The sequence below is a fragment of the Folsomia candida genome, unplaced genomic scaffold, assembly GCF_002217175.1.
Source record: "Folsomia candida strain VU population unplaced genomic scaffold, ASM221717v1 Fcan01_Sc016, whole genome shotgun sequence".
In the NCBI taxonomy this organism is placed as follows: domain Eukaryota; kingdom Metazoa; phylum Arthropoda; class Collembola; order Entomobryomorpha; family Isotomidae; genus Folsomia; species Folsomia candida.
Window position 1 is genome coordinate 3,629,862 of NW_019091208.1, and position 18,298 is coordinate 3,648,159.

At 40.3% G+C, this 18,298-nt stretch overlaps 1 protein-coding gene across 1 annotated transcript in view; it reads left to right on the forward strand.

The window, feature by feature from the left end:
• LOC110856546 (neuroligin-4, Y-linked) overlaps positions 1-18,298 on the forward strand; it is a 44,506-nt gene that overhangs the window by 530 nt on the left and 25,678 nt on the right. Inside the window, exons 2-7 of the mRNA XM_035857132.1 lie at positions 1,807-3,848; positions 13,836-13,930; positions 14,003-14,049; positions 14,571-14,584; positions 14,748-14,836; positions 14,966-15,074. Coding sequence (XP_035713025.1) covers positions 3,245-3,848; positions 13,836-13,930; positions 14,003-14,049; positions 14,571-14,584; positions 14,748-14,836; positions 14,966-15,074 — 958 coding nt within the window. The 5' untranslated portion in view covers positions 1,807-3,244. The remainder of the gene's footprint in view (positions 1-1,806; positions 3,849-13,835; positions 13,931-14,002; positions 14,050-14,570; positions 14,585-14,747; positions 14,837-14,965; positions 15,075-18,298) is intronic.

Consider the following 18,298-nt stretch of genomic DNA (forward strand, 5'->3'; position numbering starts at 1 on the left):
TTCTATTTCCATCCATGAACAATGGAGTGAGTCCCAGGTTTTCTCTCCTGCGTTATTCAATTTTTACATTATCCTTCTCTTTATTCACGTGGATGAACCTTTTGGCGAATCAATCAGTGTCAATTCAGGTTTCCCCGAGTGCGCCCGTTTTCCTTCTGGCAGCCAACTGCATAGAATAGAACACTGAGATTGTGACATTACTACATCAGGAATTCATACGTATCGCGTTCGCTCCTTCCTTCTGAGAGGGTGGCAGTATCGGTGGTGGGATTTGGCAGGGTTAATTGGGCATGGAGAAAACGCAGCGAGAGGATTTTCATTCATTTTCTTTCACTCAAATTGAGCAGAATGAATTTATTGTGGATCGTGTGAATGGAGTCGCATTAACATTATTTCTACCTGATTCTCCATTCTTCCTGATACAATTACGTACTTACTCCCTCCCCCTCTCTTTTTCCTCATTTCTCTGCTCGAAATCAATTGATTGTCTAAAAGTCAAGTCGAGAATTGTTTGAAGTGAAAGCAGTGAAAGGAAAAGAGAGATTGGAAATTGAATATTTGTATTTGCTCGTGTTGACACATTTACTTTGCTAATGTGCTCTTGTTGATTTTCCCAATTTGGTTTCCCACACATTCGTACATACACTCCACTTATTTACAGCCAGCCGCAAGGTGTACGTGTCTGCGGATGTGACGCTAAATCTCTTTGTGTTCTAGGCAGGATGGATAATGTGCTTGTGACATTTCAAACGTCAGGCCAGGCCAGTCCCTTTATTTATTTCATTTCATAAAGCATCCCATTTCCTTTCATCTATTTATCATCCAATTCATCCACTAATACTGTTTTCCTCCTCCTCTAGGAAAGCAATAAGTAGTTAATGTTTATGCGATTCTGCCCGATATTACATTGATTGCGGTAATAATTCAAAGCATTGTTGTGATGTTCATTCGTAACGAGGGGAGAGAAAGAACAAAACAAGAGAGTATTATTTTATTATGGGGTGAGACCCTTTTATGTGATGACTTTGTATGTCTGTCTGTCCATTCGTCTGTCTGTCAGCAGGATTACGAGAGAACGCATAGAGATAATCGAGATCGGTTTGGGGCATTATAGATTTGACGCTAAGGGAAAATCTTATCAATTTCTGGGGCTAATATGACCCCCCTCAAGGTCAAGGGGGGGTCCATATTTAAAATTAATCATAATTTTCATATGAGGCGTCATTTTAAAGGAAATTGCACCACGAAATCAACCCCGTAAATATTTTTGACCTCCGACCAACCCACGACCGTGAGGACAAGGTCGAAATTTAAGTTCCCACCGTGCTTTCACCCTATCGCTACATTCCGTTAGAAACTCTTTATTTGCACGTGATCTAGTTTATCTAGGTTAGAAGAAGTCTTGCAGATTGTCCCCTGAGGGCAAACCACGCACGCACGCGGAGGCTGTCAGTAGTTTGCACAAATATTGGCCTACTATACCTCCCATCAAACAACGAGGGTAGAACTCGCTAAAAAAATTTACTCCCTCCTCCTTCCACAAACTACTTGTAAAGGGTTTAATGCGGCTGGATAAGTACTTCTCTTGGGTTCTCGGCTTTTATATATTTTTATTCCTCGCCTTTCCCCCCATCAAAGAAGAAGTGAGATGATCTCCTATTTCTCTCCTCCTCCTTTTGCCAAGTGGGTAAACGTGGCAGAAATAAAATGCGGCCTTCTGACAGGGCAGGAAGTGTCAAATCTTTATGATTCTTGGGTTACTTCCTGTTTAACAATACTGACCTTTCTATTCCTCTTTTTTTACAGAGAATGCAGCGGAATTCTCCTACTTTGCAAAACATAAATATTTCGGATAACTTTGGACAAAAATTCTTTGACTTTCTCCCCCCCCCCACCCAAAAAAGTCGACGTGGTGGCCTGAATTGATTGCAGTTATCTTTATGGGATAAGAGAAGACCACCCCAGCAAATAATACGGAATCGCGATGATATCTACTACCCACTTTTTTGCAGCTGGAACAAGAAAAAAGAAGCCAACGAAATAATAAAATGAAGAGCAAAACAGCACATTCCATAATAACAGTTGAGATATGATATTCTTGATGGGAAGCATGACACCGCCAGCACAAGCAGTCGTCCTCGTCCTCGTTTGGTGTAGCATCAACGAGACACAATTGCGTTTTGTGTCGTCTCCTCCTTCTGCTCGTCGCTTTCGCTAAGAAAGAAAGGACTGTTGGGGAGCCAGAGTGTCATGACATTGAGTGGTATGGTGTCAGGAGCACATTACTTTCTCCAGTGAAGTGACTACAGTTCCCATCATATTTTCCTACTTTGCCTCAACAATCTTCTACTCACCCTTAAAGAGTTTAAGATCACTACTAGAGACTTAGTTGGGAGGAGGGTCTGGCTTGGTGAAAGTATATAATCGTAATCGTGTCGTGAAGCATGGTGGTGGAGAAAGCGAGCGAGTGAAGAAATGAAGTGAAAGCACATGATTTCAATTTACTTCACCCCAGAGCAAGTTTAGCTTAATGAGGATGTACAGGAAGAAACGCAATTGAGAATTCCCTCCCACTTATTTCCACGAGGATCAAACCACGACGGGAGAAAGTTGGTTTTGCCTTGGCTTTCTTCACGGAATGAAAGACTTTCTTCTTCATTCTTCTTCTTCCTCCTCGTCTCGTCGGGTTCTTCTTCAAGGTTTATATAATTTATCAAGTAATCAAGTCTGTCTCATTGTGAAGAAGTGTTAAGATTGTTAAGGCAAATGGAGTGGCAGCAGAAGAGGTGGTCGTGTGGTTATGTTCGTCTCACAATTTTCTAATTTCAGCCCGATGTAAAATCTCCCCAGAGAATTGGGAGTTATTTACGTACGTACGTCAGTGAAATTCGGGTTGATTTGATGCAATCCAATTGAAAGGGTGGATAATTACGGGATAATTACAAGACTATTGTAACAGTGATCTTGACCGTTCTACTTTATGCGCTGCATTATTGAAGGAACCACTCTGCTGTGAAAACGGTATTAGCAAATCCTATAGAAGTGTATCTGTTTACGTATTTACGTATTAGCCGAATTCTTACGTCATCGGACTCACATCAAAGAATGTGTTGATGTGGCGGCCTTATCTCTGTAATGAATCAACGGCTCGTCCATTTGAATCGGTGCAGCAAGAAGCCTCCACCGCCACGAGTGAGCCGACTAGAAGAAGAAGAACTGAAAAGGGGGCGTCTTCGGGGTGGACATGGTCCCGAACATTGTTCCCATCGTCTCATTATTCCTCCTATACGTCATCCCATCACCACCACGGCCAGACCACTTTATGCCAGTACATTTATCAGGCTCAAACTCCGACTTGATCTCGACTTTCACCGCAGCAGCAGCAACCACCATCGCCACAAGATTCTACTCCTCCACCTCCTCGTGTTTGCTTGTGTCTGTGATAACGGCCATATTTGTGTCCATCCTTTCTCCCGTGGTGGCTTCAGCTTCTTCGCAGAAATGGAGTCCGAGGCATGTGGACACGAAGATGGGAGTGGTGCAGGGCTACATTGTTTATCCAAATGGATTTGACGGGGTTGAAGTGTTACTGAACTTGCCGTACGCTTCACCTCCGCTCGGAAATTTAAGATTTATGCCACCTGTAAGCGGGTCGCCGTGGTCGGGTGTTCGGAGGAGTGAAAAACCCGCCCCTGTTTGCCCCCAAGTCCTGCCAGATATTAGGAATGAGTCCGACGCGCTTAAAAGTATGCCTCGTGGGCGACTTATCCAGCTCCAGAGGCTGCTCCCTCATCTCAAAAACCAGAGTGAAGATTGTCTCTATCTTAACCTTTATGTCCCTTTGAAGGGTAAGTACTTATTCGAGTGAGGGGTTTCATTATGCAATCAAAATACTCTCGGAGTCCAAAATGCGTTAAAAGCCTGAGAAGTGGCGGCGGAAGCTGGGGGGACATTAACATTGTGGGATAGAGGGGTTTGTATAACATGGGGAGATGATGGGGACATCGAACAACCCTGGGGACAATGTCCCTCTGTCCCCACTGCTCTATCCGCGGCCACTGCTCTCTCTCTCCATCATCCTCTCAATGGATTGGCGGTGGAGAATTATTATTTTGCTCTCGAGTGGTTAAGCTCGATTTAGACGATCCAAAACCTATTCAATTCCGGGCTGGCGTGGGAGATGATTTGTCCCGCGCGTGAGATAAAAGCTTTTATTTAGTAAAATCCTGTGTAGTACTTATTACGGAAGGAGAGATGTCATGCAGAGGACGAGGCTTTGATGGTTACGGGAGACAGGCAGGAGTTCAAATGTTAAACTGGTAGAATTCGCAATGCTTTGAAGTGGAAATACCACGTGACGTGATGGATGACGAATACTATTAAATATATTACAATCAAGTCGATTTGCTTGCCGAGTGGAGTGACGTCCTTTATGCGTGTCAGCGTGCAAGCCATGTCAATTCCATTCCTTGCTCGACTTTCGTTCGCTTCGTCAAATATTCATTCACGGCAGTAATTGGGATTATTAAATAAAATTTTGCCGAGTAAGACGTCCTGCACTTTTTTATTATTAGATTTTCGTAAAGTCGTGTCATCACCGGGTTTATCTTGACGTATTTTATATGGGATTGAATTTATATATCTCGAAATTTGTCAGATTCGTATCTTTTAAAGAGTGGAGTGAGATCGGGTGTTTCGGGTGAAAGTAACCACGTGCAAGAAATAACGGGGAGAAAGTTGGTTTTGCAGCTATTTTAAAGTGCAAGAAATGCAAGGTGGAAGAAACTCTGCTATACTTCATACGGCGTGTGGCTAGTGGCGAATATTTCTGACACTTTCTTGCAGTTTCTTGCACCTCACATTTCTTGCATTTCTTGCTTTTCAGTGCAAAAATATTGCAAACCTGCCAGAAACTAAACCCCTAACAATACGTAGGCATCAAGTGGTTTTCTCCTATTTTTACCTGAGTAATTTTAAATAGTTCACACACATAAATAAGCGGATCTTTTTACGTTTTCTTAAATGCGTGCGTTTTCGTCTGTGATGGAATTTGTAAATACATTTTTACCCAAACTCGAGATTTTTAAAAACTCTGTAACTTTTCCAATTTTGATCGCATTGTGAGTGAAATACACACTACACACCCACGTATAGCAAATTTTTGAACGACATCGGATGAAGAATCGTTTATAATCCAATTTCACGCTAGACGATCTTCACTCGAGTTTTAAACTGGTAAATGTTTCAACTCTGACGTGACATCTGACACAAGACAGGAAACGTTTGCGAATAAATTGCATCGCATCCTCCTTCCTTGAATAATCCTATTTGTTATTTAGACGCCATGCCATGCACGCCACGCGACGAGTATGCCACATTTCTCTCCCAATGATCCCCAAAGTGGACATGACACGTTGGCTTGATGTCTACAAATTGTCTCCATCTACAAAATAAATTCTACTACACAAACAAGTAAATAGTTGTCTCGCGTACTTAGATTTAGACAACTAACGAGCAGAACCAAGTAAAAAAAACTTTCGCCCGAGATTGATCCCAAGTTAGCCCGAGTTTGTAAAGAAAGTCAAGTACGTACGAATTTAGAGAATGCTTATCATGCGTTAAGCCAAGTTTTTTGACTTGTCTCTTTCTTTCTCCGGAGAGAAAAGAATACTTCAAATTAAATTAGGCACTTGAAACAGGACGAGTTATTTACTTTGTAACTTTGTCATTTGTTTTTAAGTCGGTAAGAAAGACGCTTATTTTATTAGCTTTTTGCTACACTCGGCACTTTCGCGAGTCAGCATTTTAAAGAAAGTTGAAGAGAATTAAAGTGTTTTATAGTTTCGGTTTGTTCAAGTTTCTAGGGTTGATTAAGATTTTGGAAAATTTAGGATAATTGAAATTAAATCAATAATTCTTATCGCATTTAAACATAGAACTGGATCGTAAAAATCAGCACATTTTAAAGTATTTCTCGGTCTGGGAATTTATTTTTAAATTATGTACGACAAATTTGTAGAGCGGGTCGTTCCCAATTTTGTTTTAAATATACACTCGAGACTTTGAAAGTTTCTGAAGGAGATTTCAGACTTAAGAAGCCTTCATAAAAGTTGGAACTCATCGAAACTTACTTAAAAACTCACCGCCATTTTATTAATCAGCTCACTAACTAAAAAATTTGTCGTCCAGAATTTTAAAATAAATTCCCAGAGGGGAGAAATGATTAAAAATGTGTTGATTTTGGCGATATGTCATCTTTAACCTACATACATGCACAAGTTCTCTCAAGTTCACTTGTTCAGTCATGCCGAAATTGATCGACAACTATCCACTTGCATATTTTCTTAGGTTGACATTCAAATGTGAAATGTTGGATCGATACGTTTAATTATTTCTGTCTGTAATTGTTTATTCTGTGCAATTCTCTCATGGCCTGGCACACTTTTTTTTACATGAGGACACAATAAAAAAGAAAATGAGTATCAAGCTTGCAAGAGAAAAAGCTCATTAATTGCCTTCGAGTATATCCATAGAACAAGTGCCACTATTTACCATGCAGAAAGTACGTAGATAGACACACACACACACACTTTCTCGTCTCGACATACTTACTTAAGTAGAATTTGAGAACCAATTGAGAAAACAAACTAAGGACACAAAATGGACTTAGTTGAAACCAAGTTGAAATGAAGTGTATTGAGAGTTTGGAAATAGGAGAAAGTAGGGAAAAATGTTCAATTTTGGGAGAAACTCCTCTTTTCACTTCCACACTGCTGCTCGTCTCTCGTCCTGCGAAAGAGAGCATCCTCTCGTCTAAAAATATATACGACGACGAGGACGAGGAGCCCACTTGAGATTGAAAACTGAACCGAAAGTACTTGAAGGGTGGTTAAATGGGTTGTTCAATTGGTACTTTTTGAACAGTGAAAGTAGTAAAATCTTGGCCTGGATGGGGAAAACGAGTCATTGCGTGGCTCAGATTTGTTAAGAAATTGTGAAATGAATCCTGATTAGATCTTCGGAAAGAAGAAGATTCACACCACACAGGAAATAATTGATAGGGAAGCATTCCTGATTAATTATAAAAGTCGCTTTTCATCACGAAGTGTAAGAAGCTTTACGGGGGCATACTATCTACTAGAAAATACGACACTCTTAGAAATCCAGGATTAAAATATTACCGCGCGGTATTCTCGTATAACTCTAGCAAACTGGCATTAAATCATTACTACCTGGAGTACATATATGACTGTACCAGCACTGGTGATAACGAGCATGTAACGTAATGTGTACTGAAAAATTTACCTGTCAGAAACAACCTACTACCAATCCGGTAGGAAGTTATTACCAAATCAATACCATTGCGGACTTTATATGCGACTCTACCAGATTTTAAACTACGGAAGTGATACCGTGTAAATCGATATTAAAGTTTTGCCATTTGGTTAGCAAATGCTGACGGACAGGTGTAAGTTTAATACCAAACGGTAGCAACTTTAACACCGATAAATTAATACCTGCGCGACTATACCAGATTTCTGATTGTGCACTTTTCTGTGTGAAATACCTTCCGAACCAAAGATAGGTTTCCCATTATTAACTCGTGTGCCACATGTGTGTACGGACACAAATTATATTTACCACGTCCCAGCGGACAAGTATTTCCAACATCTTTAGACTAAATTGGACTACACCCACCATCGTCCTCTTCACTAATTAGCTTTCCTCCTCTGCCTCACAAAAAAATTGAATGAACCATAAGACCTACATAGTCTATAGAGACACCAAAAATACGCTTATACGTTCGCCAGATATTTTTGGTGGGTGACACATGGCTGGTCCAAAGTTTTGAGAGGATTCTTCATTTTTTTTTCTCGGATAAAAGTTGTCGAAAAAAGTCCACAAACCAAAAGGCTCGCTCTTCCTCCTTCGTCATATTTACTTTCGGGTGATTGAGTCACGTCAATTTGCACGTTGTAAGAATACACAGCCTGCTCCAAAAAACTTTCGTGATTAAAGACTTCCCAAGTTAAATGGTGTCTGGTTTCCTCCTCCTCCGAAAGTGGATAACGCAGGTGGCTTACTCGTTCGTATTAATTCGTAGGGAGAATTAATCCACTAAATTATTTCTTAATGAAGTTGAAGGACACTCGTCTCTCGGGTGGCGTGGCATCACCGTAAAGTCACTGCGTTAAATAAAGCTTACGTTTTATGTATGTTTGTACTGCTTGAGAATCGACTTACGTACGACTGCGGAAGAAGAGCGACTACTTGGTTAGTGGATGCATTTTGTACATAAATCTTCCCCGCAAAACACCAACATGACGTGGAGTCTTTGGAGACAACGTTAAAGTTGAAGTTAGAGCCTTCAGTGTCTTTACTTTATCCCTTTATACGCGCTCCGCAGTCACTACTTTGGCAGTTTTCTGTTAAGTAGGTAAGTTCATTCGCATTTTCACATCCTGTTGGAAGCAGGACTTTCTCCTCCGGTCCGCCCGCCCTTGGGTTACGCTTGCTTAGGTGCAGGGTTTCGGGGGAAGTGTGTAACCACGTGCAAGAAATAAGTGGTTTCTTGCAGGTAAATATGGCATTTTGCCCTGCAAGAAATGCAAGGCGCGAGAAACTAGCTCGAATTTCAACAATTATGGATGGATTTTCATCATTGTTGTTGAAAAATGATCTGAATGAGTTGTATATACTTTCAAATTATTATTTTTTGGAACTTTCATACGCAAACGGCAAAGATCACTAGGTCAAATCTTACACAGCCCCATAAATTGGGTGTCGTTGGAAAGGTCTTGACAGGAGGATTCAGAATATATATACTTTGTGGGGTCTGGGACCATCCCTTGATTATTTAGAGGCTGTCTATATAACTTTTTATATACAAATGTCAAAAAATGGGAAAACACGAGGACGGGAGTTCTTTGCTTTCTCGGTTAACTGTCGTTTATGAGAAATTGGAAAATAATAAGTATCCAAGTACTTAAAAGCCTATCGAGTAATATTTAAACGTAGTAACGACCGTAGCCAAGTGACCAACCTGTAGTAACTACTTTTAAAATATGAAGTTTTATTAATACTGAAAGTGGCGTTGAATAATCGCATTTAATTTTCGCTGTTTCGGGTGCAAGTAACCACTTGCAAGAAATAACGGGGAGAAAGTGATTTCTTGCGGGTTTTATGACCTGCAAGAAATGCAAGGCGCTAGAAACTAGGCCCGGCCGCTATACTTCATACAGCGTTTGGCCAGATGGCGCCTATTTATTTCTTGCACTTTCTCCCATTTCTTTCTTTCCAGTGCAAGAAATGTTGCAAACCCGCCCGAAACGAAACACTGTCTAGGCTTCTGGGAAATATCGTCTACGAATTGTCCCTACTACTCCCTTCTTCGGACGGACGTATAGAGTCACAACTTTTTACTCCCTCTTTCACTACTCCCACAAAAAACTTGCTTCTTCTCCGAGACCAAGAAATACTGACACGACGAGTAGAAAAATAATCAAAAGGAATCAATTCTATTTTCTCTTAGAGAAAAGGAGGATGAGTAACATTGCGTGGTTCAAATCTAGGTTTTTTCCAGCGTACATAAATAATGCGATGACAGAAAATTATTGGAGACCAGTTTTTTTGCCCAACAGATCTATATTTTTTCATGTTATTATGTATTTTTTATTAATTTATCCCAACGAGATCTCGTGTTTATCTCTTTGTTTTGGGCATGATAAGTAGGAAGATACAGCCGCGTTGAACACCTTGTTTATGAAGGGAGTTAAATAAAGTGGGCCATTTCAGGGCTTCCGACGACGACTGTCCTGAGTTCCTAGTCTTAAAAATCCAGGAGACACATAAATGATAGTGCTGGCTGCTGGTAGCTAGCTGGAGAGATTTACAACGGGGAAAAGGTAACCAGATCAAATGAAATGGAGAGCATTTCGGTGTAACAAAGTTAGTAAAAATTTAAGATGGGATGTTCCTCCTACGCAGGCAGGAAACGGACAGTTTGGCAAAAGCCCGTTTGGCGAAAAAGTTTCGCCATGAAATAATTACATTTGGCGAAAAAAATCACTCATTTTACAGTACTTTAGGCCCAATATTCTTAAAGTAACTTATCGCAAAAATAATGTCACATTTGGCGAAAATTAGGATTGGCATTTCACGAAGATCTCATGAGTTTGCCGTTTTCGCCAAATATGGCATTATGCAATTTAGCCACGTGGTAATTTCATGACTTCATATTTTTAACACATCGACGAAAATGTATTTTTGCCAATTTGACTTTCGCTAAAATCTCCCTGAATTCCGCAGTCATGTCCTCTGTCTGCCATTTAACTGCTCTTCTCTACTTTGTGCATAAAGCAATAAGCGGATGACAATTCAACTGACTGAAAATTAAAGTGCTTTTGTGTCGAGGAACGAACCGTCTCTCGCTGTGTTGCGTTGTGTGCGATGCAAATTTGCAAAATGAAAGTGAAAGCATTAAATGAAAATGTACATTTGTATCTACATGAATACACATATTTATAAGTGTATACGTACCCAAGAAGAGAAAGCCAGCCAGCACCCGAGTCATTTCAACTTAACCCTTCCTTCAATAAAACGGAATTGGTTGCAATTTTGGTTATGAAAAATTTATCATTTTTATTCCGACAACGAGAGAGCCTGGTTGGTTTTTTAAAAATTCAAACGGTCTGCGAGTTAGAAAATCGATGCGCAATTATATTTGCACAACGTTTCCTTCCTTCCTTGGTTTCGGGGATTCCGAGCTTAATAAATAAATAAATAAAATAAATGGAAATAATGGACTAAGAAATTGCCAAATGTCTCACATTCACGAATAGGTTCCAAGAATGTTGCCAAATAACGACTTATTTTTCTCAATTTTCTTCCCCTCTCTCCTCGAGATACAATTTCACAGAGTATTTAATTAATTTGTACCATATCATGGATGACAATTGCTGCTAGGAGGGAATAACTGGCTCCTGCATACATGCTTCTTCTCCAAGCTATAAAGCCAGCTAACCTGGCGCCTCGCCAAAAACCAAATGGCAACTAGTTCCTCATCGAAGCCTCGCAATAAAAGCGATTCGCACAAATTTTTCTCATCTCTATCTGACTGAGGGAAATGACATCATTTTAAAGTGTGCATGTGCTTCTACCCGCAGTAAAAACAAGGGTCCACGTCCAACTATGTGAGATTTTACTTTCCAAAACACGTGAAAGATACAAATGTCCTGTGAAATCTGCGACATCAACGGGAGGATTTATTACAGGGGGAACAGTGGCCGCGGAAGGTGTGGGGACATTAACATTGCAGGATAGAGGGGAGGGACGGGTTTATATAAGATGGGAACATCGAATAACCGTGGGGACATTGTCCCCCCGTTTCCGCGGCCCCTGATGGCGAATCCATCTCACAGTTTTAGTCTTACTTTTGCCCCACGAAGATAAAACATCCACGCAACACTGATCCCAACTCGATCTCCTGGCACACTTTCTCCTCCTCCTCCCGATATTAAGGATCAACAGCAACACCACCACTTTCACTATACGATTCGCAGCATTAGCCATTCGACATTCTTTACGTTCTTCCCGATATCTATTCGTATTTAAATTCTGTCGCATTTCTGAGCCCAACTTATATATCCAACTTATCATACATTTCTTTTTCTGGGGGGAAAGACGGGAATTTATTTGTGAACATGTCCCCGACAAATTTACAAAAATCTAAATAACGACTCTCCCCGAGAACCGACACCAGGCCGTGGATGGAATAGGGCACGCATTAAATTTTACTCAAACTTATTCCATCTCTCTCGCATTTAAAATTCAGATCTTCTCTCTCTCAGATTCGAATCCAGGCCTAATTTTTCCAAAGAAAGTGTACGTACACAAGTAAAGTGGAAGGATTCCAGGTCGAAATCAGTCGCTTGCCAAGAAAGGCACCGGGTGATTTTAATGAGACCCTTTTTGCATATTTACTTCCAACTTTGGAAATAAAATGTGTACATTTTGTAGTAGGAGAGAAAGAAAGCAGTGGCCGCGGAAGGTGTGGGGACATGTGGGAACATTAAAATTGTAGGATAGGGGAGGGAGGGGTTTGTATAACATGGGGAGATGATGGAGATATTGAACAAGCGTGGGGAAATTGTCCCTCTGTCCCCACACTTCCGCGGCCACTGTTTAAAAGAGAAACAACAAGAACAAGTCCGACTTTGGAAATTATTTATGCGTCGCGTGATAAGAGAGGAGTGATGTTATGTATGTCTTATTTTTCGGGGGTGATATTAGTCCTTGGCTTTGGAGATGTGTAGACAGAAGAAGAGATGCATTTAGCAGAGCGAGCGAGATTCTGGCTGAGGCCGAGTGGGTGAGAGATAGGGGGACATGTAAATCTTTGGAATTTTTATTTTATTAACGGCCTAATGTATTCTTATCTCATGACGATCCGATGGAGAGAGAACAACTCCTCCAAAAGAAGTTGAGCTTCTCCTCTCAGAAAATGCAGTAGGTCCTCGGTTAATTCCGTGTTATTGTTTCTTTCCGTATTTACACTGCATTACTTACTATGCACCGACCGACATCGTTTCATATCTGGAGTCATGTCCGTCCTCCTCCCAATGCGGGAATTGTCGGAGGAAAGCTGAAACGTACCAAAAATGGAGGGGATGACAGTTTATAAAACAATGGAATGCAATGAAAACACAGTAATGCAACGGAGGAAGGAAGCAGGGAGATAAAATTATTAAAGAGAAAGCATTCATATGTACGAGTATTTACCAACTGTGTGTGCGAGAGAAGTTTGTGACTTTCACTCTTGTTTTCGTTATAAATATGTCGAGTGCCAGTGTTTCGTTTGGGACGTTCAAAATTCCCAAAATCATTCATTGGAAAATGTGACAAAATGTTATAAGGTCTTAATTACCGACTGCTAAATTAAATTAATTAGTAAATTACATTGAACACTGTGTGTAATACGACGAAATTTGGCAAAACTCTCGTTTTAACATGTTTTCTTATGTGAGAAATTAAGAAATTTTTAAACTGTATTAAAAACCAAAATTCCCAGCAGAGATTATTGGTGCATATACGTCAACGGATTATCGAAAGATTGAATAATGTAGATCTTGTAACATTGTGCCCCTATTTTATATTTTTGACACCTTTGGATGTGCAAAAGGGTCTCCAAAACTGGTTAAAACCGGGTTTGGACGGCTGTTTTAGACAGTAATTAAAACCACAGCGAAACACTGGCAAGTGCTCGTCTTTGTGCGTATCAAATGTATGCACCTAAGGCGTATCTATATCTAGATACATCTAGTGACAAAGTAGATGGGCATGGCGAGGAGAAAGCTAGCCGTACAAGTAGCGCTGTAGGTCGTGGCAGGACCCAGCTTAAATGTGGACAGCAAAGATAAATGTTTTTATTAAGCAATGAAGAGAGCAATAAAAGGATGGCGGGCAGTCATTTGGCTTCTTAAGTATTAACTATGAATAGTTTCTCCAAATAAATTGCTCTCATATCTGGAAAAATACACCTTGTATCGCCATTACGAGAGATTTACGGACTCTATATTGCTCCGTATTGTTTGTCGTGTTGGGCTTGTTTTTGATTCCATTACAGACATTTTCCAGGCCTAAGACCTGCAATAATAACGCTCATCGTTATGTTACGACCAGAGTTGTTGCTTCGTGTGTACTACTGCAATTTCCACAACAGAGTTTCATACTTAAGGCTGGATAGCAGCAGAATGAGCAGGAAGAGGAGAGTAGTAACACATCATGGATTTATTTATCGTCCTTGTACTACAAGTCGTTGACTTTCTCTTTTACAGTTGCGGAAGGCAGAATTCAGGAAAAATTGCCAATTTTAGTATTCGTCCATGGAGAAGATTATGGCTGGGGTGCCGGACATCCGTATGATCCGTCGGTAAGGTTCCTTTTTCTGCTAAGTAAATATGTACTATGAATGAACGCATCTTACACGTTTTATGGGGCGCAGATGCTGGTCAGCTATGGAAATATCATTGTGGTTACGCTAAACTACAGGTAAGCATAAATTAGTGTTTTTTATTCGTAAATTATTATTATCCGAATATGAAGACGGAAATTTGGCAGTGTTTCGGGTGAAAGTAACCACTCGAAATAATTCTGCAGGTATTTTGACCTGCAAGAAATGCAAGGCGCAAGAAACTACGCCTCGCCGCTATACTTCATACGGCGCGTGGCTTGATTGCGCAGATTTCTTGCACTTTCTCCCAATTTCTTGCAACTCGCATTTCTTCTTTTGCACTGCAACAAATGTATCAAACCCGCTAATTTTGAAGCACTGGACCCGAAACACTGGAATTTGCAGCTTATCCACCGCCAGTTGTTTTCCCTTTGAATGCATATCTACATATATATTCACAGGCAATAAACGTACTATTTTACCTGAGTCTTGCCAAAATATATAGTTATGTATGCACCGCTATTCGGGGATCAAATTCTCTAAATTCTCTCTCTGACCCATTAAAATAAATTCATTCTTCTCTCTCCTTTTATGTACGTACCTGGACACCCCCACGCAGACTTGGGATATTAGGTAAGACCAAGACCTGGAATTTAAATTGGTCGATTGAATACCTATAAAAGCTCAATATTTCTTTTTAACTCGACTTTTAACTCAAGTTCATACCGTAATGAATTTACGGATAAGTTGTGCGTGTGATTTTATAGCCTTATTTTATGGCACTTGTCTTTGTTAGGATGGTTAAACGCGAATTCCGACAGTCACTTCAGACTCCCCTATAACTTTGCGTTGCTGGACCAAATTGCCGCGTTACAGTGGATCCAGGTAAGTAAAAACTTTCCCTTCGTCATAATTTATAACTCAACTTTCTCCAGATATAAAAAAATTGAGTGATAAATTTCGCTCGTAATCCATCCTCGATTCTTTTACAGTTTGTTTGTCGCTCAATTACAGGAAAACGTCGCGCTGTTCGGTGGTGACCGGTTTAACGTAACTTTGATGGGACATGGGAAAGGTGCCGTGCTGGTGAATTGGCTCATGATATCGAGTGCCGTGCCCACAGGTTCGATTAATATCGGTCTTCTTCTCACTTTTACGATAAATCAAATCACAATCGTAAATCTTGCAATCTGTGACCAAACCGAATCTGGTGCGTTATTCTTCAAAAAAGTTTGGAATAAGGTGAAGTTTCTGTCAAAGGGAGATATTTGATTTCGATTATTCTATTCTATAATTGATATTGAGTAAAGTTTTTGAAATATTATTTGGTGATCTCATTAGACAAATAAGTGGTTTGATAACAGTGGAGGTGTTTCTATGTGTGCTCACAGATTTTGGCCAAATTAGTGTCAATCGATCATCACAAGTTTAATTAGTGTGAAATTTACAAAAGACACGATCTCCCAATGGGCACGTTTGGCGAAGATATTTACATCCAACGAGGAGAAAGTGCGTCCAAAAGTTGACAAATTTTACACTTTCTAAATTGCGCGTTTTCTCTTCTTCGAACGAATATATCTCTGCAAAACCTGCCCATTGGGAGATCGTGCCATTCGCAAATTTCATACTAATTAAATTTGTGATGATCGATTGACACTAATTTGTTCAAAATCGAAGAGCATACATTGAGAGACCTCCATTGTAAGTATGAATCTAAAGCCAAACTAGCCAAAATTTTCAGCATGAGAATCAATTAATCCCAGCTGTGTAAATTATTGCCCTCAAAGAGGACATTATCCTAAGTATTTAAATATATGCATAAAATTGCCCCTTCTTCTGAAACATTACCCCAGAAATATTTTCCACATTTCCCCACAAGTACCGGTGCTCATCATATATTAATTTACTTTCCTGTTGCCCAGAAGAATTGAGTAGAATTTGACAAGGAAACTGATTACTCTACTTCTCACATCATAACCTCGCTCGTTCGCTGTACGAGTGCGAGACCGACATCATACACACAATCCTCGCTTTTATCTTGCCTTCCCTTCGTCCGTGAGAAATATTTTCCCCATCTTTCCACCAAATGGGGAATAGATTCTTCTTCATAGAAAGGTAACACATGGCGGCGGACTTGTTTTATTTCAACTTTCTCTCTCATTGCGAAATACCGCGTGTTCCAGAAAGAAAGGAGAAGAAGCCTGCTATCTGCTCGCAGTGGCCGCGGAAGGAACAGAGGGACAATGTCCCCCACAGTCATTCAAGGTCCCCATCATCATCTCATCTTATACAAACCCTATCTCACAATGTTAATGTCCCCTCCGCTTCCGCGGCCACTGTCGTCTCTGGCTCGAGTCTGAAAAAGGTGTCTTTTCATTTCATCCGTCTCAACACTCTCATTCTTTCTCATTCTCGCTCTTTTTCTGCTCCCCGACTAATGTAAAGTGGCAGTCGAAGAAGAAAAAAGAGAGCCCGCTACATTATTGAATTTGATTAAATGCACGAAAGTATGGAACCTGGGGAAGAAAGAAATGTGTTTTATTAATTTTTTCTCTAGTACATAACACACGCCCCATTCAGGTCTGCTAAGTTGAAATAAATTGTTTCAGACGGGGACAAAATACTTCCATTATCCGAAAAAGAAATGACATTCACTTTCTCCACTCATCATTATTACGCAATGGATGATGTTGTACATTAGAAAGTGGATATGTATGTAATGTGCACGTGAAAAAGCGTGGGAAAAGTGGATGCCCGATTGGGCTTGAATTTTGTGGTGGACAGCTCTCAAAGCCGTCAGAAACAAGAAATCTGACTAATGAAAAGTTCGTGTATGTGCTTTGTACGTATTTATCTCCCGAATTTTCCTCCAGGATGGTCATGCGGTGAGGTCAGTGGGTTGGACGGAACGTTCGCATATAATATTCTTCCCAGCATTGCGAAACATTACAGGACAGAACAAGGGTAGGGATAGGGATGCAGCTTTTAAGGGGTATCCAGGAGGATAACCGAAACCAAGGAAGCAAACCACCTCGCCGATGCTGCTGCTGCTGTTGGTCTCATCCTTTGATCTCGTTCACAATCACAAACCACTTTCACATAGGAGAAGACGCAGAGCCAGCCAAGCCACGTATACCACGATTTCCTCCTTTCTCTGTAGTCCTGGTGGTGGTACTGCGAGTGGTTGGTGATTGGCAGGGGTGGGCAAAATGCTTTGGAAAAATATAGTATTTTGAGCTTCTTTTCCATAACACACCAAAATTTAACGTTTTTATTAATTTACTACATATTTTGAGCAAAATGTTTCCCAGGGTTTGGATTTGGATTTCCAGGGTTGTTACACCCACAAAAAGACGAGAATCTGTGTGAAGAAGGCAACAGTCTTACGAAAATACAGGGTTTGTGAAAAAATTAACTTTTTATCGCTGTCAAAATTCATTGTTTTCACGATTTTTAAAAATAAAGTATTTTGACAGCGATAAAAAGCTAGTTTTTTCATAAACTTGTATTTTAGTAAGACTGTTGCCTTCTCCATGCAGATTCTCGTCTTTTTGTGGGTGTAACAACCCTGGAAATCTGAAGAACAGAGCTCAAAATCTTGTATTGTGCCCCAATATTTTGCCCACCTCTGGTGATTGTCTGCTGTAAAACTGATACTGGGATACGGGTCGGATTTCTTTGAATGAAATGAATTGATACGGGTTCGTTGTGGTATTTCATTATTGTGAGTTTCCAACCAAGCAACTTTCTCTTTTTCACTTTCTTCATGAATTGAGCCTGACTTGGCCCAGTTTCGTTTTGATTTTCTGTCGACTTTGATTTGCTACCTTGTCTTTGAAGAGAAATAGTGTGGCTTTCGTATCCCCACCCAAATTGTGGGCTCCATTCTTCTTTTCATTATACCTCCTTGTGGTCTCGTCTCGTCTGGTGGTGTAGTTGGGCTGGGAACAATCAATTGTTGAATCCGTAATAAAAACGAGATTCCACACTCTTAGCAAATGTTATTGATCATTACTGAACAGAGTACACATATGATTTCATCGGCACTGGAAATAAGGGACATTACCGTATAGTAATGATGTGGTAATGAAAAATTTACCACTCAGAAACAAACTGCTTCGGATAGAAAGTTATTACCAAATCAATGAAAGTATGATAAACTTTTAGAACTCTGGTGTTAAATCATTACCGTTTAGTAACGTTGCGCTAATGAAAAATTTACCACGCAGCAACAAACTACCACCAATCGGGTAGGAAGTTATTACCAGATCAATACCAGTACGCAGTGTACATGCTACTCTACCAGATTTTTAACAGTGTATAGAAAATGCTGAATTTTTATAATGA